Here is a 23,944-nt window from a genome sequence, read left to right as displayed (position 1 = left end):
GAGCATGTCAGATCATGACGAGCAGCAGAGGCCACGCGACCTTTGGGCTGGAAACCCGGTGCGTCCCGATTGGACCAGAACATAAAGCGGTTCCCGGGCTCGACCGTGAGGATGAGAACGGGGGCGTCCGTACAGCCTCGCGGTCGACGGGGGCAACACTTATTTATTTAACATATGTTTAATTGACAATACGTCGTCACTCTATGTGATCCATGTGAGGCGTGTGTGTGGGGGGGGGAACTTAAACAATTAAACATCTTTACGTCACCGTTGCAATACTTTTCATCGGCTGCTTTAAGACGTTTCGATTGGCCGAGGAGATTCACAAATCAGAAGATGGATTCTTTTTTTCAAGTAACACAAATCTCGGCAAATATCCGCTCAACCTTGAGGTTTGCAGTGAGACACAGAGAGGAGGCGTGTCCACGCGTTACTGCTGCAGCTGACCCTGTGACCCCAACGACCCCGTGGAGCCACGAGGTCACATGAGCTCAGACAAGCGTTGCCATGGCACACGGGGAATAAAAGCTCAGAAACAGATTCTGCACAATGCGTTAGGCCAGGTCCTTTTGAAGGTCACCTGAAGGCCGCTCATTCATTCTGGGACTGAGAACTAAGCAGATACAACTCGACAGAAGATGTTCCTTAAAGGCTACATGAGTTTTTAGAAGACAGATTTTTTTACAACATTCATAAAAAGCTTTTCCTAGTAAAATATGCACATAAAATAACACGAATAAATTATTAAAAACCTATTTATTTTAATATTATTAGCAGTACAACTATTGACTTGATATTATGAGTTCAGAAAATAACTTTGCCACTGACCTTCGACCCGCCCAGGAGGTATTGGACTTCACAGGCTCGCCCCAAAGTGAGCAGTCCTTTGACACTGCGGCCAACAAACGGATTCAGAGATAAATATAGTTTGTATATCTCGTTTCCTAAGGAACGTACAGAGGCACTGAACACGAGTACACATGTAAGGGACGGTCACCGCCGTGTGACTCCAGTCTGGCGGGCTGTCGTTCAGGAGGAGCGCCGAGAGTTCCCGTGCTGTGGCATCTTGTGTCTTCATGGGAACATTCAGACTTCAGGGAACGCCGAGCAGCCTTCTGCAGTTTCTTGAATGATGTCACCACGCGGTGCGGGGGGGTACGACAGGAAGTCAGTCATGAAAAGTGCATGTCCTTTTGGGAGAAACAAAATGAAGAAAATACTGTTTTACGATTATTGACGAGGGATGGACCGCAGAGCAATGAAGGGCCACGCGTCGTCCAGAGGAAAGAGCCCAGGTCCATGAAGGAGGCGCAGGGCGTCTAGAGGAAAGAGCCCATGTCCAGGTCCCTGAAGGAGGCGCAGGGCGTCTAGAGGAAAGAGCCCATGTCCAGGTCCCTGAAGGAGGCGCAGGGCGTCTAGAGGAAAGAGCCCATGTCCAGGTCCATGAAGGAGGCGCAGGGCGTCTAGAGGAAAGAGCCCATGTCCCTGAAGGAGGCGCATGGCGTCCAGAGGACAGAGTCCATGTCCAGGTCCCTGAAGGAGGCGCAGGGCGTCTAGAGGAAAGAGCCCATGTCCAGGTCCCTGAAGGAGGCGCAGAGCGTCTAGAGGAAAGAGCCCATGTCCAGGTCCCTGAAGGAGGCGCAGAGCGTCTAGAGGAAAGAGCCCGTGTCCAGGTCCCTGAAGGAGGCGCAGGCCGTCTAGAGGAAAGAGCCCATGTCCCTGAAGGAGGCGCAGGCCGTCTAGAGGAAAGAGCCCGTGTCCAGGTCCCTGAAGGAGGCGCAGGCCGTCTAGAGGAAAGAGCCCGTGTCCAGGTCCCTGAAGGAGGCGCAGGCCGTCTAGAGGAAAGAGCCCGTGTCCAGGTCCCTGAAGGAGGCGCAGAGCCGTCTAGAGGAAAGAGCCCGTGTCCAGGTCCCTGAAGGAGGCGCAGGCCGTCTAGAGGAAAGAGCCCGTGTCCAGGTCCCTGAAGGAGGCGCAGGCCGTCTAGAGGAAGGAGCCCGTGTCCAGGTCCCTGAAGGAGGCGCAGGCCGTCTAGAGGAAGGAGCCCGTGTCCAGGTCCATGAAGGCGTCCATGCTGAAGGAGGCGCAGGCCGTCTAGAGGAAAGAGCCCGTGTCCAGGTCCCTAAAGGAGGCGCAGGCCGTCTAGAGGAAAGAGCCCGTGTCCAGGTCCCTGAAGGAGGCGCAGGCCGTCTAGAGGAAAGAGCCCGTGTCCAGGTCCCTGAAGGAGGCGCAGGCCGTCTAGAGGAAGGAGCCCGTGTCCAGGTCCCTGAAGGAGGCGCAGGCCGTCTAGAGGAAGGAGCCCGTGTCCAGGTCCATGAAGGCGTCCATGCTGAAGGAGGCGCAGGCCGTCTAGAGGAAGGAGCCCGTGTCCAGGTCCATGAAGGCGTCCATGCTGAAGGAGGCGCAGGGCTGCGTGCTCGCCGGGTGCATCTTCTGGTGGTGCCGCAGGTTGGACTTGCTGGAGAAGCTCTTGCCGCACGGCGGGCAGCTGAAGGGCTTCTCCTTGGTGTGGATGCGGCGGTGGCAGACGAGCTGCGTGGACACGCGGAACGCCTTGCCGCACTGCAGGCACTGGTAGCGCTTGGGCTCCGTGTGGATGCGCCGGTGGTTCTTGAGCGCCATCAGGTTGGTGAAGGCCTTGTGGCACACGGCGCAGGAGAAGGCGCCCGTCTTGTGGCTGTTCTTGTGGTTGAGCAGGGAGCCGGCGTGGCGGTAGGCGCGGCCGCAGTGCTCGCACACGTGGCTCTTCTCCTCCGGGCCGCCAGACTCGCGGCTCTGTGTCTCGCCGCTTCCTGGAATGTGGGAGGAAGGGGGCGGAGCCGGCCCGCGCGTCCCGTCGATCCCCGCGGCCGGATCGATTCCCGAGTCCCGGCGAGCGCCGTCGTCTCCGGGTCGGTCCCCGCTCTGCTGGCGAGGGTCCTTTGAGTGCACCTCCATGTGGCTCTGCAGGTGGGCCACCTGACAGAAGGTCTTGCCGCACTCGGGGCAGCAGTGACGCCTCATCATGGCGTGTATCTGTAGAGTGAGAGGATCAGGAAATGTCTGGAGACACAAGGTACAGTGGTGGAGGCTGGAGGAGTGCGTCTTTTTATGGTTGAGGAGAGAGCCAGCGTGGCGGTAGGAGCGCCCACACAGGTCACACCTGCAGCGGGGATATGTTCATATTTAATGACCTAATATTACACTTCAACTTTTAAAATCAACCTGCAAATTACATTACCAAACTTTTTACTATTATTAAACATTATTTGACTTTCAGAATAACAGGCTGAGCAACACTGGAGCTTGACGACTGATATCTGCTAATAGAACAAACAGAGGAACTGTTCACTTGAACAGGATTTTAAGTGATAACTAAAAGGCGTAAACTCTATTGTGATGGAACATCGATGTCGGAGTTCATATCGACATTCCTTATCAAATCTATAAAAACCAACAATCCAAGTCTCAAAAGGGCTTCTGCTGCCGTCGTGTTCAGATGGAGTCAAACCTTCAGGAGTTATCTCCCGCCTCCAGTTAGAAAGGTAAATGCCCTCCAATCAGACGACGGTGTGGAGGAGGCAGGACGTCTTTTTTCATCCTGTTACATTCAGCAGCTGGCTAGTTAGCGTGCTAATGTTAGCGCTATGGTTCCAACATGTGTTCATGCCATCGTCACATCGACTCCAGCTGGGAGAGCAGCTGCAGACACAAGTCTGACCAGAAGATACGGGACGCAACAGCTTACCTTTTAAAGACTCGTCAGTGAACTTATATTTAACATTTGTTTACCACATTTTCCGGTAACATATCAGCCATAAACGTCTAGTCGCCGATATGTTGGCCTGACGTCAGCTGGCTACGGACAGCTTTGTTAAGCAAACAGAAAACATAGAAACCGGCCCGACGACGATGAGGGGCGCAAGCAGGCGAGCGACTCACATGAAGCAGCGGTCCCCCCGCTCCGACTGCTGGACTCCGGCTCGGGGCGAGTTCTCCTGGCCCCGGCGGCAGCGGTGCCTCTTCAGGCCGGCCCGGCCCTGGAAGCTCTTCCCGCAGGCCGGACAGTTGAACTGGCTGGCGACGCGGTCGTGGACCCTCTGGTGGTTGTGCAGGATGCTGGCGAGGCGGAAGGCCTTTCCGCACGTCAGACACCCGTACTTCTTCTTCTGCGTGTGGATGCGCGTGTGGTTGCGGAGCGCCATGGGGTTGCTGAAGGGCTTGGAGCAGAAGGAGCAGCTGAAGGTTCCCGTCTTGTGGGTGTTCTTGTGGTTCAGGAGGGAGCCGGCGTGGCGGTAGCTGCGACTGCACATGTTGCAGGCGAACGGCCGCTCCTCTCTCTTGCCGCCTGGAGGTCCGTCACAGGCGTGGGCCGCCAGCTGGGCCACGGAGACGAAGGCCTGCCGACTCTCCTTACACTTAGCGGGTCGAGCTTTGAGGACCCTCTTGCTTCTCGTCCCCTCCTTTCTGACGTTGGCACAATTGTGGCCCAATAGCTGCTTCTTTCCCCGGAAGCCTTTTCCACAGTTTTGGCAAGAGTGCTTTTTATATGCAAAGTGGGTGCGCAAGTGGTTCTTCATCGCCAGCTGATTGGAGTACGTGTTGTTGCACACGGAGCAGTAATATTCACCCGTTTTATGGGAGTTCCTGTGGTTGACCAGACTTCCTGCGTGGCGATACGTACGGCCACACTGGTCACAGGCGAAGGGCCGCTGGTCCCCCGCGTCCTCCGACTTCAGTGCAGGTCGACACTTTACCGGACCTCTCTTGGCGCCCCGCAGCGGCTTGCAGCGCCGAGAGGAGGGGAAGGCCTGAGCGGCGGCCGAAGGCGGGGCCTGCGCTCCTCCGTCCGACTGGGCCTCGTTCATGAGAGCCTGGATCTGGTTGTTGAGGTCATGGATCTTGGCTTGGTTCTCTTTGTGCCTTCTCAGGTGATTCAAAAGCTGCTTCTGGATTTTGAAGGCTTTCCCACACTCATGGCAGGTATGCCTGGGGAGGAGAGAGCAGGCTTTGGGTTAACAGGCAGCCATGATGACAACACGTCTGCAACACCAACAAATAGACTCCAGGAAGGTTTCGGGTTCAACACTCAGAATGTCTAACAAACATGTTTACATTGACGGATGATGTGCTTCCTGAACTAACCTCTTAATATCAAAGTGGGACCTCTGGTGGTTTTTAAGGGCCAACAGGTTGTAGAAGCGCTTCTGGCAGATGAGGCATCTGAATACGCCGGTTTTGTGGGACTTCTTGTGGTTGAGGAGAGAGCCGGCGTGTCGGTATGAACGGCCACACTGGTCACACTTGTACTGACGATCTCCGGAGTCCAGCGTTCCTTCATGCTGGGCAACGCCATTTCCTTTCGTTTCCTCCTTAGCGGTCGTCAAATCTTCCGTCCGATCTGTGCAGCCGTGGTTGTCAAGGTGATGGAAGCTGGTGCAGAAGATGCCACAGCTGCCACAGATTACACTCTGCACTTCCTCTTTTCCTGCAGACGCACCACTGTTGTCCATATTTACAGGATCTACTTCCTGGTCCTTTTTGTGTAGCAACTGATGAAGGATCAAGTCCTGCCTGTTGGCAAAGCTCTCCCCACACGTGCTACAGATCATCATCTCTCCGGGCTCGTCTTCCTTTATCTCTTCGTGGGAGGACATGGAGGAAGGCCCCGAGCTCGCAGGGGTACCGTGGGACTGGGCGTGCCCTCGGAGATGGCTCCTGAGAGCCCCCATGCTGGTGTAGCGGTTTCCACAAATAGAGCATTGACAAAGATCCCCATCATCGTCATCTTCGTCATGATTACCACCTTCTTCGTCACCATTCAGCTGATCGAGGCTCAAAGTGTCATGAAAGTTCTGATCAAAGTAACTCTGCTCGTGGCCACCGTTCAGACCGTGGAACTCAACATTACTTCCTGGATTTCCAATCGCACAGCGGCCAATACTTTCCGGGAAATGTACATCACCGTCGTAGTCGGCGCTCGTCGTGTCGTGTTGCTGCTGGAGCATCGGGCAGCTGTGAGACTTTATCCCTGCAATATCTGCAAATGTCTCACCACAATCTGCACACATGTGCCTCTGCATCGGGTGTTGGTCGTGAGGTAGATGCATGACGTCCTGTTTGAACTGCTCATGGTATGAAGCTCTGTTGCTGTGGTCAACTCCATTCTCCTGATTCACCCCAAGCACAGGAGGAGTGCCATCCCCCTCCCCCTCCTCTTCCTCGTCTTGAGAGGAGAAGCAGCCCTGTTGGTTATCCAGAGTCAGAGGCTCTGAGGAGAGCCAGTCACCCTCACCAAAAGAGGTCGACTGGTTTTTGTGGAGACGAAGATGACTTTTCAGGGCAGCGAGGTGAGGATAGCTCTTTCTGCAGATGGAACATTGGTAAATCCCGACCTGATGTGACCTTTTGTGGTTGATGAGGCTCCCAGAGTGCCGGTAGCTTTTACTGCAGATTCGACACCTGAAACGACGGTCGGCAGAATCTACAGCTTCAGTCTCTTCTGCTTCAGCTGCATCGTCACTGTTCTCTGCGTGCATCAGGGGAGGCTTGAGAATGCTTGTATCTGTGATCGGTGGTTCTCCCTGAGTGCTATTGAAAGGGGGCGTTTGATTATTGGGGCAGTCAGAGTACATGTGGCCGTTACTTCTAATCCGCTCCTTTGGCTGATCAAAGCCTCCCAGATTATCTACAGATGATATTGAGGGAACATTATTTAAAGGAGATGCATATAAATTGGACTCAGGCGAAGCGATACTGTTGTCATATGATATATTGAGGTTCTCTGACGCGGCATCGTGAAGACCGAATGACACAGATGAAGAGTTATGCATTTGGATGTGTTCCTGGAACTCGGCGTCATTGGGGAAGAGGACCTGACACAAATGGCAAAAGTTCACTGGAGAGTCGTGGCTCTGAGGGGAGAACCGTCCCGGAGGCGTGGCGGAGTAGGACTCACCGATCGAGTCCGGGTCCGTGCCACTTCTCGTCCTGTGAGTCCTCTGGTGGCTGTAGAGAGCAGCCATGTTGTTGAACTGCTTGAAACACACGGTGCATTCAAACATTCCCACCTGGTGAGTCTTCTTGTGATTGGTCAGGCTTCGATAATGTATGTACGACTTGTCACACAAATCACACCTGAAGGGTCGATCTGCCGCACCATCGGACGTCTCGGATTGCGCATTATAAACAATCTCCATCTCGTCATCAGCTGGGCTGTTTCCTGCTGAAATCTGGACGCTGGCTGACTGCTCACTGAGATCATTTTCATATTCATATTCAGTTTCAGTTTCAGATTCAATTTCACGAGTGGGATATTCCACGTCTACCTTCCCGACCGACTCGTCTTTCACTCTCCTGGAGAGATGGACCCTGGCGTGCGTGCCGAGCTGTGATGCCAGACGGAAAGCTTTCCCACACTCATCGCACGAGTACTTCTTCTGTGAGGTGTGGCTGCGGAGGTGACTCTTCAGGGCCAAAGCATTAGAGTATTCTTTACCGCAGGTGTTACATTGAAAAGAACCCACTTGGTGAGTCTTCTTGTGGTTCGCGAGGCTACCGGCGTGCCGATAACCGCGTCCACATTCATCACATTTAAATTTGCGTTCTTCTTCTTCCTGAAGGTGAGCGTCCATGTGCTCGAGCAGGCCGGGCATACTGGGACACACCGCGCCACATTGTTTGCAAGGAAAGCCTGTCGTCCTGCCGGGATCCTGCACTGCCATCACAAGACGGAGGCCGAGTGGAGAGCAGCAGACACCGAGTGGATGAACACGCAGAGGGGAACTGCATCAGATGCATTCATTGTCCAGATACAAAGAGGCTTTATAAGGAGGTCCAAGCAGTGCCCAGGGACGCAACACGGCAGGAGACGTTGAGGACCAGGTCCACGAGGAGAGACTGAGGAGGTCGAGCTGGAGAAGACAAGAGACGCAGTTAGGGCAGCGGGGAGACACCAACCATCCAGAGTTCAGCTTTACAGCACGGTTACATTAGAGAAAGGTACAAATAACCTTTTTGCGAATTATTCCAATTTGACGATGTAACCTGATCACACGGTGTCATTCTGGAGCATCGGGGTCTCAGAGCCCCACAGGGCAGATCTGCTGCAGCCATCACATCCAAACAGAGTAAACACACGAGTCACCCGCAGCATGCACCTCGTGTACTGCACGGAGCCCTGAGGTGGAACCAGCTAGAGACGGTCAGCAGCCTCATGTTGTTCTCCCTCTGCAGCAGCAGGCTAACGACACTAGCGTTAGCTATGTCAATAAACCGGGAAACGCCTCTTTCTCGATCGATTAATTCCCACTCCAAAATAAAAATGTCTCCGATATTGTAAGCAACATTCGAATGAACATCCTCTCTTCGTCATCGTATGAGGAAGAGCCGGCAGGTTAACAGCAGCTACATTTGTGTGATACTTGGGACAAGTTAGCGCGCTACCAGCTAGCTTAGCACCATCACGGCTAGCTAAACAAACATTGCACCAAAAAGCCAGGAAGTCGTTTTAAAAGCAGAGTCCCAGCGTCAGGGGAATATAAAACGTAATACTTGCTTCCGTTGTGATTCAATGCCAGCCTCCGGATGTATCGTTTCATTCATTGTTGTTTAACGTCATTCTCGTGTAAAGGGCAACCCCCTCCGCTCCGATTCTCTCTTTTCTTCCGTCCCCATTTCCACATTGCTCTTGTTGCTAGGAAACCGGAAATGTGCAGCAGTGAAATGCTTCCCTCCCATTATATCGACTAAAAGTTGAGTTAATAAAACTGCGGCATTAACTAAATCCCGGAGCATTAATATTAAACAGATATAAACCAATAACTTAAAGATAATGTAACTATTCTGCTGCTGCTGATCATAAAACACTTAAAGCACATTAACCGATCTGCTTCTGACAGCCAACATCACGCTAGCTTACATAGCGTTAGCTCTGCCTTTGACTTCCGACAATTGTAAATTATCTTCAGCTCGACATACATGTTTCTATTTTGGCAGATAACCGTCTATCTTCACAATAACGACCGTGTTTGACTCGGGGTTTTAATGCAGGTATCGTGTGTCTCTGCCGATGTTTTAACATTACGCACACTTGGCTTGCCGAGGGCTGTCGTCCTCGCGGTCCTAGCGCCGGCCCGCCGCAGCCGGCCAGCAGCGAGCCCCTTGCTCACTGAATGCTGCCGCGCAGCGAGAGGCGATTCCAGGCATTATCGATCAACGATTAATGTCCTGATTCGGGTAAGAAATATCTTTGTTTCATTCTCGAACGGGGCAGCTCATGTTCAGCGAATCCTTCCCGCAGAACCACGGTCATTGTGATGACGACACGGTCGAGTGGATTGGTGCAGCCGGTCCTAAAGCCAGCCATTTTGAGTAAGTTAAAGTGTTTAGCAAGAGAGCTCGAACACATCCTGATACGTACATATCGCGTGTTGTTGTTGTTGACCCGCGGACTCGTGAGGTTCCTCTCGGCGTCCCGCGGAGCTCTGTCCCCGCGGCGCCGCGTCCTCCGGCGTCCAGCGGCTTGTTATTGTCCCTCAGGTCCTAATGCCAGCCATTTTGTGACTTGATGCACGCCAATATATTTCTATTCTGATTATTCTACAGATTGTTTTCCAGTCTGTCATCATCAGCCAGTGTCACTTTCCATCTGCTCTCCTAGTTCTGCTCCAGCACAGTGCCATAGCCTCATGCTGCTGGTAATCTGGTTATTTACACCATTATTACAAAGGTTTTTAAAAACAATTTTCTTTGCAGGTATCCAGATGGCCTCTCCTCCGCCTGGTGACCCCCCTCCTGCACAGGACCAAGAGAGCCATGAAGAGGAAGAGGTGGGGAGGGATCAGCCTGCAAAAAAACGTGGCAGAGGTCGACCTCCAAAAGCCAAACCATCCTTCAAATGCTCCGCATGCACAGAGGCTTTCCGGAGTCTGGCGGCTCTGCGGAGCCACAAGCTTTCAGCACACGTGAAGGACCGCCAACAACAGCACTCGTGTTCCCAGTGTCCTAAAACGTTCTCAAGCAAGGCTCAACTCTCAAAGCACGAGCGCACTCACTCCGCTCAGCGGTCCTTCCAGTGTCCCGACTGTCACAAGGCTTACAAGACACCCACGGAGCTCCGCAACCACAGCCGCTCCCACACCGGGGAGAAACCCTTCGTATGCACGGAGTGCGGAAAGGCCTTCATGCAGGCCATCTGCCTGAGGATCCACATGACGCAGCACAGTGGAGAGCGCCCTTTCTCCTGCCGCCAGTGCTCCAAGAGCTACCCCACCCTGTCCAAGCTGAAGGTGCACACGCGCTCGCACACGGGAGAAAAGCCATACTTCTGTGCCGAGTGCGGTAAGAGTTTTGCGGATCCTTCTGTGTTTCGGAAACACAGACGGAACCACCAAGGCCACCGGCCGTACGCGTGTGACGAGTGCGGGAAAACGTACACGGAGCTGAAGGACCTGAAAAACCACGAGCGCTCCCACACCGGAGAAAAGCCCTACCTGTGCTCCGACTGCGGCAAAGCCTTCTCCCGCTCGTCCTCCCTGGCCTGCCACCAGCGCATCCACTCCCAGAGCAAACCCTACCAGTGCGAGCAGTGTGGCAAAGGCTTCACCCAGCTCTCCTCCTACCAGTCCCATCTCCGCACGCACTCCGGCGAGAAGCCGTTCCTCTGCCCGCAGTGCGGCAAGATGTTTTCTGACCCGTCCAGTTTCCGGCGCCACCAGCGAGCCCACCTGGGCTACAAGCCGTATCCCTGCGATAAGTGTTCCAAGAGGTTCCGGCAGCCGGCCGACCTGGCCGTGCACGAGCGCGTTCACTCCGGAGAGCGGCCCTACAAATGCCAGAGCTGCGACAAAGCCTTCGTGGCGTCCTGGGACCTGCGCCGCCACATGCTGGTGCACACGGGCCTGAGGCCCTTCTCCTGCACCGAGTGCGACAAGTCGTTCGCCGAGCGCTCCAGCCTCAACAAGCACCGGCGCGTGCACTCGGGAGAGAGGCCCTTCAAATGCCAGGAGTGCTTGAAGTCATTCGTGGTGTCCTCTAGCCTGCGCAAACATGAGAGAACTCACCTCGCTGAGCAGGCTGAGCAGCAGCAACAACAACAACAACAACAACAACAGGAGACAGAGGCCGGGGCCGCCTCAGCCTTTACGACCCACACAGCTCTCCCTCAGTTCTCCTGTACTCACTGTGATGCAACATTTGGAAGCTGGGATGAGGTCCAGTCCCACGAGGGCCTTCACCCCGTGGACGGCGGTCCTCCGGCGGCCTCCGGCTCCGCGCCCCTGGGCTCGCATGTCTGTGAAAGCTGCCGGGCAGAGTTTGACCAGCTGGCCGACTTGCAGGAGCACGAGAAGCAGCATCCCAAGCCGAGGCCTCACGTCTGCGGCAGCTGCGGCAAAGGCTTCCTCGACAAGTCCGGACTTCGCAAACACCAGAAGATCCACTCCACCAGCAAGCCTCACAGCTGCCTCCACTGCGGCCGAGCCTTCCTGTTTGCCGCCTATCTTCGCAAGCACTTGCGAACTCATGCAAACCCGGCCAAGGATCCCAGTGAGCTGAACATTATTCACACTGATCCGCTGCCATCGCCCCCTCCCCCCCCCAGTGAGGCCTCCCCCTCCGCTGCCGAGCCGAGCGCTGCAGCGCTGACCGTCCCCGCGGCTGCACCTGCACCTGCGGCTGCACCTGCAGCTGCAGCTGCGGCTGCACCCGCGGCTGCTTTTCAGACTCTGCCTGAGTACTTGGTCAAAAAAGAGGGACTTTAAGCAGCTTTCTTTCTTTGTTTTTATTTTATTTTTTACTGTTCTGGAATTTTTATTTCACAAATATGGGGTCGTACATTTTTTGGGGGATGATGTGTTTTTCAGGAATGTTTTTTTTTTTCAAGAAACATTCAAAAAGCTCAGCAGTCTCATTTAAGTAAATTGTCAGCACTTTGTCAATATTTTGCATTGCCATGATATTTACATGTTACATTTGATGTTTATGTTTTAAAATATATGCTATAAGTAGCCTACTAAGAAATCTATGTTATCTGTAATCTCTTCATACAAATCTGATGTTGGAAACATGTATGCTGATCACTTAATATGTTGTGATTTCAGGTAAATGTGCTTAATAATGCTTTTAATTTACAGTGTGTTGGAACAAAATGTTACTGTTTTACTGTGTAAGTATTAACTTTATTTAATATGGGTAAAAAAGAAAGAAAAAATAACTCTGTTGCATTCCAAAATGTCAAATCAGTTACATTTTATACAAATAAACATGTAATGCGTGAATAGTTGTCATGGTTTCTTGGTCACGTTGTTATATCTTATGCACGAGCATCCTAATTAAATGTTGAAAAGGTGGATGCTTAAAAAACGTCAAGTCAGCATCACAACTAATAATAATAATAATGATCTGAAATTAACAACTGGTGGGAAACGGCATCTAATACACAGAAAGGACAAAATATGTTCTTGCAATTATTCCATCATTACATTACATGTCATTTAGCAGACGCTTTTATCCAAAGCGACTTACAATAAGTGCATTTCAACCTAGAGTATAAACTAAGAACAACAAGAATACAGGAAGTAACATTTCCTCAACATAGTCGAACTACTAAAGTACCATAAGTAAGAGCTATTTAAGAGCCACTGAAGTGCAAATCTGTGTTTTAATCCAGATATAGTCAGAAAAGGTGTGTTTTCAGTCTCCGGCGGAAGCTGTAGAGACTTTCTGCTGTCCTGATGTCAGTGGGGAGCTCGTTCCACCACTGAGGAGCAGGACAGCAAACAGTCTGGATGTAGTGATGAGCTCGAGGTGCAGGAGGCACAAGACGATTGGCTGTTGCCGAGCGGAGCGAACGTGCCGGGGTGTATCATATTATATTATATCATATTATATCTTATATCATATTATATCATATATTATATCATATTATATCATATCATATTATATCATATTGTATCATATTATATTATATATTACATCATATATTATATATTATATCATATTATGTCATATTATATCATATCATATTATATGATTGTATCATATTATATTATATTATATATTATATCATATCATATTATATCATATGATATCATATCATATTATATCATATCATATTATATTGTATCATATTATATCATATCATATCATATTATATCATATCATATCATATTATATTGTCTTAGCGTGACCTCGGCATGAGTTCAGGCTCCTCCCCTCCAGCAGCCTTCTTCACGGCGTGTTGTTGAGATGTCGTCATTCATTCTGTACATCGCAAACTCTGAGGAACATTTATTCAGCCAGATGGTGAGAAACACGCTGTGTGTCCTCTTCATCGTGATGGTCTTCCTCTGCTTCATGCTGTGTGTTTCCTCTTCATCGTGATGGTCTTCCTCTGCTTCATGCTGTGTGTTTCCTCTTCATCGTGATGGTCTTCCTCAGCTTCATGCTGTGTGTCCTCTTCATCGTGATGGTCTTCCTCTGCTTCATGCTGTGTGTTTCCTCTTCATCGTGATGGTCTTCCTCTGCTTCATGCTGTGTGTTTCCTCTTCATCGTGATGGTCTTCCTCAGCTTCATGCTGTGTGTTTCCTCTTCATCGTGATGGTCTTCCTCTGCTTCATGCTGTGTGTTTCCTCTTCATCGTGATGGTCTTCCTCTGCTTCATGCTGTGTGTTTCCTCTTCATCGTGATGGTCTTCCTCAGCTTCATGCTGTGTGTTTCCTCTTCATCGTGATGGTCTTCCTCTGCTTCATGCTGTGTGTCCTCTTCATCGTGATGGTCTTCCTCTGCTTCATGCTGTGTGTTTCCTCTTCATCGTGATGGTCTTCCTCTGCTTCATGCTGTGTGTTTCCTCTTCATCGTGATGGTCTTCCTCTGCTTCATGCTGTGTGTTTCCTCTTCATCGTGATGGTCTTCCTCTGCTTCATGCTGTGTGTCCTCTTCATCGTGATGGTCTTCCTCTGCTTCATGCTGTGTGTTTCCTCTTCATCGTGATGGTCTTCCTCTGCTTCATGCTGTGTGTTTCCTCTTCATCGTGATGGTCTTCCTCAGCTTCATGCTGTGTGTTTCCTCTTCATCGTGATGTCTTCCTCTGCTTCATGCTGTGTGTTTCCTCTTCATCGTGATGGTCTTCCTCTGCTTCATGCTGTGTGTTTCCTCTTCATCGTGATGGTCTTCCTCTGCTTCATGCTGTGTGTTTCCTCTTCATCGTGATGGTCTTCCTCTGCTTCATGCTGTGTGTTTCCTCTTCATCGTGATGGTCTTCCTCAGCTTCATGCTGTGTGTTTCCTCTTCATCGTGATGTCTTCCTCTGCTTCATGCTGTGTGTTTCCTCTTCATCGTGATGGTCTTCCTCTGCTTCATGCTGTGTGTTTCCTCTTCATCGTGATGGTCTTCCTCTGCTTCATGCTGTGTGTTTCCTCTTCATCGTGATGGTCTTCCTCTGCTTCATGCTGTGTGTTTCCTCTTCATCGTGATGGTCTTCCTCTGCTTCATGCTGTGTGTTTCCTCTTCATCGTGATGGTCTTCCTCTGCTTCATGCTGTGTTTCCTCTTCATCGTGATGGTCTTCCATGCTGTGTGTTTCCTCTTCATCGTGATGGTCTTCCTCTGCTTCATGCTGTGTGTTTCCTCTTCATCGTGATGGTCTTCCTCTGCTTCATGCTGTGTGTTTCCTCTTCATCGTGATGGTCTTCCTCTGCTTCATGCTGTGTGTTTCCTCTTCATCGTGATGGTCTTCCTCAGCTTCATGCTGTGTGTTTCCTCTTCATCATGATGGTCTTCCTGTTGCTCCGCTTCATGCTGTAGAACAGCGCTGCCCCAGTGTCTGTTACAGGCTGGTGGGAGGAGGACAGTTAGTAAACGATGTCATCCTAAACACATTCATGTATCGGGTCAAAACATGAATTATTTCAGAGTCTGAAACGACAGATTCCGTCTGTAAAAAAACAAGCCAGACGAGTTGATTGTGTTTCTTCCCCCAGAGGCTGAAGCTGATGACGCTCACCCTCGTGCCGCCCTCTCCGTCGCTGTAGATGGGCTCCATGCTCTCCCTCCAGCGTTGGTACGTGTGATGGTCGTCTGCGTTGTCATTCTGCTCTCTGCAAACAGTCGAGCCCAAGAAATACGTCTCAAAACAACTCACATCCAGACACAGCGGCGCTTCACTGATAACATGCTGACAACAAAGATACCACGAGGAAATAAAAACCTCAAAGAACAAGCATTTTGAACGATTGAAGACGAGGGTTAAAATATTCACCAGTTTCAGCTAAAATAATAATGATATAGTTGAGCAGATGAATCAGACTTATTTGCTCTTTTCAAATATAAAAAGCCAGACCGTTTAATTCTCCTCATCACTCTTGCATCAGGTCGAGCTTTGCTCTCACTTTCTGTAAAATCCTTTCTTTCTTCTCCTTTTGTCATGTCACCTGTACAATAATTAGACGTGTCATTCTGTTTTCTGGTGATATATAATCTGCCGTCATTAAATCCATTTGTCATCCTGAGGATGAAGTCGCTCTCGTCCTGTTGCCCACACACAGCCCTCCGCCCGCCTGCGGCTCACATCGCTCTCTCCATCAGCTTCCTCTGCTGCTCCGCCTCCCTCCGGGCGTCCAGGAAGCGACCTCTGACCGCCAGAGCGGCGCTGGCCTGTGACGAGTTGAGCTGGACGATGGCGAGGGAGAGAGAGGACAGGGCCGCCGAGCTGAGCGCCGGGGTTTACCATCAGAATCAGAATCAGTTTTATTGGCCAAGTAAGTTTGCACAAACAAGGAATTTGACTAGGTAAAGTGTCTCAGTGCTTACACAAAATATACATTACAACACAATACAATACAGAACAAACAAACAGTGCAGTACAGAACAAACAGTGCAAAACAGTGCAACGGTCTAAGAAGTTTTAGAAAGTGACTTAAAGTATATACAAGAGGAATGGCTATATACAGTAGTGCCAGAAGAAGTGGAGAGTGTGAGAATCAGAGTGCTTCTTCACATTTACAGCGTCAGCCACGCCATTATTATTACTGCTCACAGACAGACAGACAGACAGACAGACAGACAGACAGACAGACAGACAGACAGACAGACAGACAGACAGACAGACAGACAGACAGACAGACAGACAGACAGACAGACAGACAGACAGACAGACAGACGGACAGACAGACAGACAGACAGACAGACAGACAGACAGACAGACAGACAGACAGACAGACAGACAGACAGACACACACACACACACACACACACACACACACACACACACACACACACACACACACACACACACACACACACACACACACACACACACACACACACACACACACACACACACACACACACACACACACACACACACACACACACACACACAGACAGACAGACAGACAGACAGACAGACAGACAGACAGACAGACAGACAGACAGACAGACAGACAGACAGACACACACACACACACACACACACACACACAGACAGACAGACAGACAGACAGACAGACAGACAGACAGACAGACAGACAGACAGACAGACAGACAGACAGACAGACAGACAGACAGACAGACAGACAGACAGACAGACAGACAGACAGACACACACACACACACACACACACACACACACACACACACACACACACACACAGGGGCCACTTTGCAGCTGTTTCGACGTGAAGGGCATGACCTTCATTCCGTACAGACGGAGTCGAGAGGGTCGTTCGCTGTGTGACGACATGTTCGGGCGGATGATGCTCTTGGCGTGTTGCGTGTTTCCTGCGTGGACCTCAGCCACGGACAGCCTCCTTGGGTTCTGACCAACGCTTTACTCAAAGCGTCACTGAGATTGGTCTGAAATAATACATCCCATCAAGTGTTGTCCCCAGGGGGAACGCCTCGTTGATGAAAGATATCAGGCCATAATGACTTGTTTCAGCTTGTGTGTGTGTGTGAGAGGTCATCCTAAGACCCCAAAGTGGGAGAAGCACTGTAATGATGGAAGCATCATGATCACCTGTCATCAGTCACATCTCGGCAGGCGGTGATCACTCGGAGCATCGTCTCTCCCTTCCTCTGCCGGTACCGGACCTGCAGCTGGATGGCCACACGGCTCCCGGCGCCGAGCGCCGAGGCTGAGGGGAGAAGATCGATCCACAGACATGACTCCAGAGGGTTCTGGGGAACTGCACGTCGCTTTTCAATGATGGAATTCGACAAAGTGAATTTCATCAAGTACTTGGCCACGTATTCAGTCTGCAGTGAGACGGTGCAGACCAGAGGAACCCGTCCCGGTCCACCCGGTCCACCCGGTCCACCCGGTCTCTCACCTTCGTCATCGTGTTCCTTGGCTCCAAACTGGAGGGTGATCTCTGTGTCCGGGCCCACGTTCCCCACCGCTCTGGTCCCTTTGTGCACCGCCTCCTTCTCCCCTCTCGTACGCCTGGACCAAAGGAGAACAGCAGCCACTGCTTGTGAACGAGGTCATTTGAAGGTCGCTGTGGACCACGTGGACACGTTGAGGGGCACACAGCACATCTTACAGCAGCTGTGGCAGCAGCAACGTGGCGGTGCAGTGTGAGGCGACCATCTTGTTCTCAATCATCTGTTCAAACTCCTGGTGCAACCTCTTGGGACTCGCTATCACCACCTGGAGGACAAACACAATGAGCACACGATGCAGACCGAGACCGGTCCTGACGTAGAGACCAGAGCTGACACACAACTCGTCTCACTTCCCCTCCGGTGCGGTCGGCCAGTCGGCCCAGCTCGTCCAGCCTGCAGTCGGTTCCCTGGATGGACAGCACCGACACCGTCACACTGATGGGAGATGGATGAGCTTCATGAGAGCGATCCGCTCCGCTGCAATATGCATTCTCCTGTCTGACCCGATGAGGACTGTTCACCAACCCGTGGTCCGCGGCGTAGTCCCCCAGGTCCTGGTAGAAGATGGTGGAGGAGAGCAGAGTGCGAGTGTCGCTGTCCTCCACCTCCAGATTGCCCAACTCCGAGTTGGCCTTTCCATCTGTGCAGATAATCACCTCCAAGGTCAGCAGGTCAGGTGTGTTGTTCATAGAGAATGGACAAATACAAAACATTACCTATGATTGTTACGCAGACATACTGATGACGGTCAACAGACAACTTCATATTGAACTCCAGTGAGTACCGCGACCCCGTGACCCTCATGGCCAGGACCCTCTCCTCTTCAGCGAGGTTTCTGCAGCTGTGGTCAAAGCTCCTAAGTGTCCATGGGATGAATGGTCCTGGACTACAGCTGCTCCGTGTGTGATGCCCATATGAATACACTGGTACGCTCTCATGAATATGACAGAACCTACTTTGGAGCCGGGATGTCTGGAGGCCATCGCAATCGTGAGCAGCGCAGCCGGCCCGAGGGCCGTGGTCCCGCCGTCAGACAAACTGACGAGAGGAACATGGTTTCAGATGAGACATCATCAGGGAGACAAGAGGATTCATGGATGTGTTGTCTTTCAATGGAATCATATCGGAGTGAAAACTTATATTGAGACATCATGTTTAGTCGGATAAATTGTTAGAAGAAATGACAGAGCATCTTTATTTGTAAGAATTCTGTTTAACTACGTAGTTAAATCAAACTATTGTCTTAATGCAATTACTTTATTATTCTGTGAACACAGTCAGTTATGGCTGGAAGTTTTATGAATTCTTATTCTATTATTGTTCGGCTCATTTTGCACTTTAAGGGACAAAATACTTTATACTTTTCATTTGTCACAGTATTCAAAAACCTGATTTTCCGTATAGGTATTTCTTATAGAGTATTTATAGAGCTGCAAGAAAACATGCTGTACTGTGAAATAGTATCAACATATTACATATAATATATATATATATAGCTATGACGGACCCATAGTAGACATTTCTTGCCATATTGCTAATAAAATACAAAAACAACTGATTGTCCACCAGTGCCTGTCCGTACTCCATGACCTGCCTCTGCAGGTATCTCTTGGTCTGTGAGAGCGGCGCCGGAGTCGGGACGCCGGCGGCAGTCTCTTTCAGAAAGTGGGGGTCGGTTAACTCGGCGCCGCTCAGGGAACGCAACGTGAAGCGATCGTTTCCATGCATCGTCACCTGTAACTCAAACAGTACACAGGAAGAGGAGAAGCGGCAGGAGGAACTTGCAATTGGGTCATTCAGATAATAATAAGCTGACACAAACGTGAGAAAACTGAAATAATTTACAGAGACATTTGGAGAAATGCTGAATGTCCAGTCAGACCTCAGGTGAGCCTCTCGGTACCTGGTGGTTGAAGGTGACGAGTCCGACCCGCATGTGGGGTCTGAGCTCGCCCAGGCTCTGAAGACACTGCCACACGGCGTCCTGAACAAACTGGTTCAACACCAACATGTCCTCCATCACCAACTGGTTTCAGTTTAAAGGTTAAAGAAGGACACAACAGGCTCACCTGGAGACGGGTTTTGTGGACCGCATCTTCTCCCTCTGACACCTGAGGAAACAACAGATCTTTTGAAACGCCTCGGGATCTCTCTGTGAATGCCAGCTGTCACGAAGGCCTCGCGACCCCATCGGCGTGAGGGCTCACCTCCGAGGCGATGCTCATGGAGCCCGAGATGTCGATGCAGAAGAGCAGCGGCGCGTCGGCAGCGCAGCGCGGCTCCTCGCCAGGGCGCAGCAGGAAGAGAGCGTCCCGGGGACCCGGCGGCGGGCCGGCAGTGCGGGTCTGCCGCCACGGCCGACAGAAGTAACACTCGCTGACCTGCAGCGGGAGGAGAGAGCGTCCGGTCACTGGAGGCTGCACCAAACCCCGGACCGTCGCTCGGTTGGCACACGGCTTGTGCTCCTTATGCTCTGTGTTTGTGAACCGGGATTCTGAAGGAGAGTTACAGTCATCACACATCGATAACCAGTGAGTCTCAATGGTGTTGGCTCTCAGAACGATGAAAGACGGCGAGTAACGACCTCATTGCAGGAGTCCAGCACCGAGCCGCATCGGGAGCAGGAGGCGGGTTCTCCTTGCGCCGTCGGAGCTGGAAACATGCAAACATCCTCGTCATCATATGCCATCGGACTGGGAGTCACATTCAAATGGACATAATGGAGGTTTTATGGTGATGATAAAACGTTTACTGACCTCTTTCTTCCGAGAGTAATTTCCCTAAACTGACAAGCAGCACATTGGGATTCCCGGGCAGAGGCCCCGTGTCTCCTGATCCTGGAACAACGAGAGCGTTCCAATCAGCACCGCGGCGTGACGCCTCCAGGGCCAGCCTACTCTCTGGACAGCGTGACGGAGGCGCTTACTTTTACTCGCGACGAGGGTCGTGTCCGACAGCGATTTGCGAGATGTCGATGGGGATGAGTCGGGTTCAGGAAACAGCACCAGGTACTCCGGGATCAACTTCATGAACGAAGGTCTCGGAGGAAGAGGAGGGACTGACGTGAAGAACAGAAGAACACTGGGATGATCCGTCTGTCCCTCCGGACGGTCGAACAAAAAGAAGAACGCAATAGAAACCAAAGTGTCCGTTCACCTGGTGCCTGAGCCCCGAGCCCTGCGCCTCCTGCGCCTCCTCCGTTTGGGTCCCGGGGACGGACACGGAGCTCGGTCGGGAGCTCGTAGGCGTCGGCCGGCGGCCTCATGTGTGGTGGAAGAAGAGCTTCGGGGAGCAGAGAGGACACGAGGAACGATTCAGCCAAACAACATCAGCGCCTCACGAGCTGCAGGACAGTGGAGACCGTCACCACGGTTACTCTGTGCTACGTCTCTAGAGGATTCAAGAGGTCTTCATCCAGACTCTCTTCTCTCTCTTGGGAGGTGGAGATCCACAACAGAGCAACAGGAGGAACCAAAGATCCCGACTGAGTAAAGCTCTTTTATTGAATTAGCTTAGATACACGTGTGTGGTACCCTTCAGTGGAGAGTGAATGTGAGATATACCATCGTACAGACTGCTCTTCTTTCGTGAACCTTGTACCTGTTTTTCGAGACGTCAGCTGAGCAGGAAAATCTCTGGTTGATGCTTTATTGTGAATTTCAGCGTTGCCATAGAAGGGAGTTGGCTTCACCGCCTTCTTTACTTCCTCGCTGTTTTCCAGCTGTTCAATGACCTTTGGCCGTGATTGGGGTGACTTTGGTAATCTGGCTTCTGCAGAGTTTGTCGGAGGAGGAGGAGGAGGACTGCGAGGACGAATCCGGTTAACGGGAGGAAGAAGAGCTAAAAGGCATAGATATAAAACATATATCCGTCCAGTGGCTGTTGATTTGAGCAGTTTCCTACAAGAGAAATGTGAGCACAGACAAAACAACTGGTGCAGGACGACCTTTGTGCTGTGAAGAGAATGTGACTCAGGTGGCAGATGACTTTGACTGAGAAAAGCTGAGTATCTGAAAGGAATCTGCACTCTAAGATAGACAGGAGAGGTGTGTGTGTGTCACATTACATAATGCATAATGGGACTCAACCAAATGACAACGCTCTGCTGAAAGGAGTCAGCATATCATTTTAGAAACAGCAGTTATTTTGTAATCAAGTTTTGGAATATTTGTTCCTTCTCTCAACTTTTCCTTCAGTTTCTGACTTCCTATATTTCCCAGAATCCCTTTCCCCTCCAGTCTGCTGCCTCTGGAGTTCCCTCCTCCCCCAGGCCTCAGACCTCCACCAAGCGGTGCAGCCCTGCATTCTCCTGCTGTCCACCAGGGGCCCTCGGCAGAGACTCCCACGTCTCCCTGTCCTCTCCGGCCACTTTCCAAAGTAGGCTATGCACCTGAACAGGAGCTCTTTGCCCCGCCCGCTTCCTGTTAACCTGGTGGTTACGTCTGTATGAATGATGTCTGTTGCGTTACGTTGTTATCTACTCCTAACACCGCCTCACTGATCCTGTCTGCCTGGTTGTCTGCGTTTACAGCCGGAACCGTCGACTGAAGGCGGTTTAACGCTCACGTGCACTAAAAGCACGCACAGCTGCGCCAACAAAGCAAGGAGGAGCTCAGATAACAACACGCACCACTCTCTACATTGACCCAGACGACAGGTGTTTGCTGCTCTGAAGACGAGCTGCATGTTCCATGTCCCATGTTCCATGTCCCATGTCCCATGTCCCATGTCCCATGTTCCATGTCCCATGTCCCATGTCCCATGTACCATGTTCCATGTCCCATGTCCCATGTCCCATGTACCATGTTCCATGTCCCATGTCCCATGTCCCATGTCCCATGTTCCATGTCCCATGTCCCATGTTCCATGTTCCATGTCCCATGTTCCATGTTCCATGTCCCATGTTCCATGTTCCATGTCCCATGTCCCATGTTCCATGTTCCATGTTCCATGTCCCATGTCCCATGTTCCATGTCCCATGTTCCATGTTCCATGTCCCATGTTCCATGTTCCATGTTCCATGTCCCATGTTCCATGTCCCATGTCCCATGTCCCATGTCCCATGTTCCATGTCCCATGTTCCATGTCCCATGTCCCATGTCCCATGTCCCATGTCCCATGTTCCATGTCCCATCAGCTCCTTCCACCCAGTGCACCCAGTGTTGTGAATGTGCCGTCTGGACGTGTTGGAGAGAGACCCCACCTGAGCGCTTGATGGCACGAGGCCGTTGAGGCACATAAACAAATCCACAGGCAAACTCCATTGTGAGTCTCCGGCCTGTGAGACAGAGAGGAAACTTATCACACAAAACATCACACATCACAATGAGAGGGATATGTTCACGTCCATCAAACATCACACACACCGGCCTCTCCAAAGGAATCTCAAGACACAGTTTCTACGATGAAGCTTAATCCACACAACGCAACCAACGTGTATCTTCTGTGTCTGCGATATGTAGTTACCACATCCTCTAAACATCACCTGATACTCACAGCTGGGTCCGCTGAGCGCCGTGCGTGCAGTGAGACCACGGCGTGACGCCTTCACCGCGGCTCTCAGACCGTGTGACTTCTTTTCACTCCAGCTCAGTCCTGGTCTTCGGCATCTTGTCCAACAAGTTCCTTTGACTGGTGATACTGGAGTGCTGCGAGGTCGGGTGGTGAGTCAGAGGTATTGCATATTGCATAACTCTAGTTAAACATTACATGAACCTAAGTTATGGGAGGAATAATAGAAGCTCAATTGGAAAATTAAATGTTGAAGGTCAAGATGATAAATATTGGATTGGATTCAATCTATTGTCATTGCACAGAGTACAGGTACACAGAGTATAGAGTACAGGTACACAGTGTACAGGTACATAGAGTACAGGTACATAGAGTACAGGTACACAGAGTATAGAGTACACAGAGTACAGGTACATAGAGTACAGGTACATAGAGTATAGAGTACAGGTACACTGGGTACAGGTACATAGAGTACAGGTACATAGAGTACAGGTACACAGAGTATAGAGTACACAGAGTACAGGTACACAGAGTACAGGTAGACAGAGTATAGAGTACAGGTACATAGAGTACAGGTACACAGAGTACAGGTACACAGAGTACAGGTACACAGAGTATAGAGTACAGGTGCACAGAGTACAGGTACACAGAGTACAGGTGCACAGAGTATAGAGTACAGGTACACAGAGTACAGGTGCACAGAGTACAGGTACACAGAGTACAGGTACACAGAGTACAGGTGCACAGAGTACAGGTGCACAGAGTACAGGTACACAGAGTACAGGTACACAGAGTATAGAGTACAGGTACACAGAGTCCAGGTTAAATGTATTCTCTGCATTTAATCCCTCCTTAGTCATGAAGGAGCAGTGGGCTGCAGTGAAGCGCCCGGGGAGCAGCTGGGGGTTCAGTGCCTTGCTCATGGACACTTCGACTTGCAACTAATGGGGAGAGCGGGGATCGAACCGACGACCTTGGGGTTGCAGGATGACCCCCTGACCCCCCTGAGCCACAGCCGCCCCCCGTTGCCTTTCATACACAGACTAGACTGTGAAACTATTTAATACATCTA

The 23,944-nt window shown here is 51.1% G+C and overlaps 3 protein-coding genes across 8 annotated transcripts; 1 reads left to right on the top strand and 2 right to left on the bottom strand.

Annotated features, from left to right (window-relative positions):
• Positions 1-739: 739 nt before the first annotated feature.
• znf646 (zinc finger protein 646) lies at positions 740-9,712 on the bottom strand. 3 transcript variants are annotated; one of them, XM_056429408.1, is made up of 4 exons: positions 9,398-9,712; positions 5,122-7,889; positions 3,919-4,965; positions 740-3,139 (listed from the first exon to the last, which is right to left on the bottom strand). In XM_056429408.1, exons 2-4 carry the CDS (start codon positions 7,698-7,700, stop codon positions 2,347-2,349), a joined length of 4,419 nt encoding a protein of 1,472 aa, XP_056285383.1. In that variant the 5' UTR covers positions 7,701-7,889; positions 9,398-9,712; the 3' UTR covers positions 740-2,346. The 3 variants fall into 3 exon arrangements, with proteins under 3 accessions (XP_056285383.1, XP_056285384.1, XP_056285385.1); XM_056429409.1 differs by lacking the exon at positions 9,398-9,712 and adding an exon at positions 7,989-8,516; XM_056429410.1 differs by having other exon boundaries at positions 2,918-3,012.
• On the top strand, positions 8,535-12,254 carry znf668 (zinc finger protein 668). 3 transcript variants are annotated; one of them, XM_056429412.1, is made up of 3 exons: positions 8,535-9,213; positions 9,278-9,348; positions 9,733-12,254. In XM_056429412.1, the coding sequence occupies exons 2-3, from the start codon at positions 9,294-9,296 to the stop codon at positions 11,736-11,738; spliced, it is 2,061 nt and encodes a 686-aa protein (XP_056285387.1). In that variant the 5' UTR covers positions 8,535-9,213; positions 9,278-9,293; the 3' UTR covers positions 11,739-12,254. The 3 variants fall into 3 exon arrangements, with proteins under 3 accessions (XP_056285387.1, XP_056285388.1, XP_056285386.1); XM_056429413.1 differs by lacking the exon at positions 9,278-9,348; XM_056429411.1 differs by having other exon boundaries at positions 8,535-9,348.
• Positions 12,255-14,636: 2,382 nt separating this feature from the next.
• On the bottom strand, positions 14,637-22,932 carry si:dkey-9k7.3 (circularly permutated Ras protein 1). 2 transcript variants are annotated; one of them, XM_056430079.1, is made up of 20 exons: positions 22,858-22,932; positions 22,565-22,639; positions 20,962-21,201; positions 20,518-20,643; positions 20,288-20,419; positions 20,118-20,198; positions 19,946-20,013; positions 19,569-19,742; positions 19,431-19,472; positions 19,265-19,354; positions 18,944-19,095; positions 18,318-18,399; positions 17,887-18,017; positions 17,712-17,796; positions 17,520-17,626; positions 17,307-17,419; positions 16,994-17,111; positions 15,545-15,685; positions 14,981-15,074; positions 14,637-14,810 (listed from the first exon to the last, which is right to left on the bottom strand). In XM_056430079.1, the coding sequence occupies exons 2-20, from the start codon at positions 22,623-22,625 to the stop codon at positions 14,721-14,723; spliced, it is 2,127 nt and encodes a 708-aa protein (XP_056286054.1). In that variant the 5' UTR covers positions 22,626-22,639; positions 22,858-22,932; the 3' UTR covers positions 14,637-14,720. The 2 variants fall into 2 exon arrangements, with proteins under 2 accessions (XP_056286054.1, XP_056286053.1); XM_056430078.1 differs by lacking the exon at positions 22,858-22,932 and having other exon boundaries at positions 22,565-22,713.
• Between the last annotated feature and the right edge of the window lie 1,012 nt (positions 22,933-23,944).

Source organism: Pseudoliparis swirei, chromosome 13, assembly GCF_029220125.1.
Source record: "Pseudoliparis swirei isolate HS2019 ecotype Mariana Trench chromosome 13, NWPU_hadal_v1, whole genome shotgun sequence".
In the NCBI taxonomy this organism is placed as follows: Eukaryota; Metazoa; Chordata; class Actinopteri; order Perciformes; family Liparidae; genus Pseudoliparis; species Pseudoliparis swirei.
This window is presented reverse-complemented; position numbering and strand designations above follow the sequence as displayed.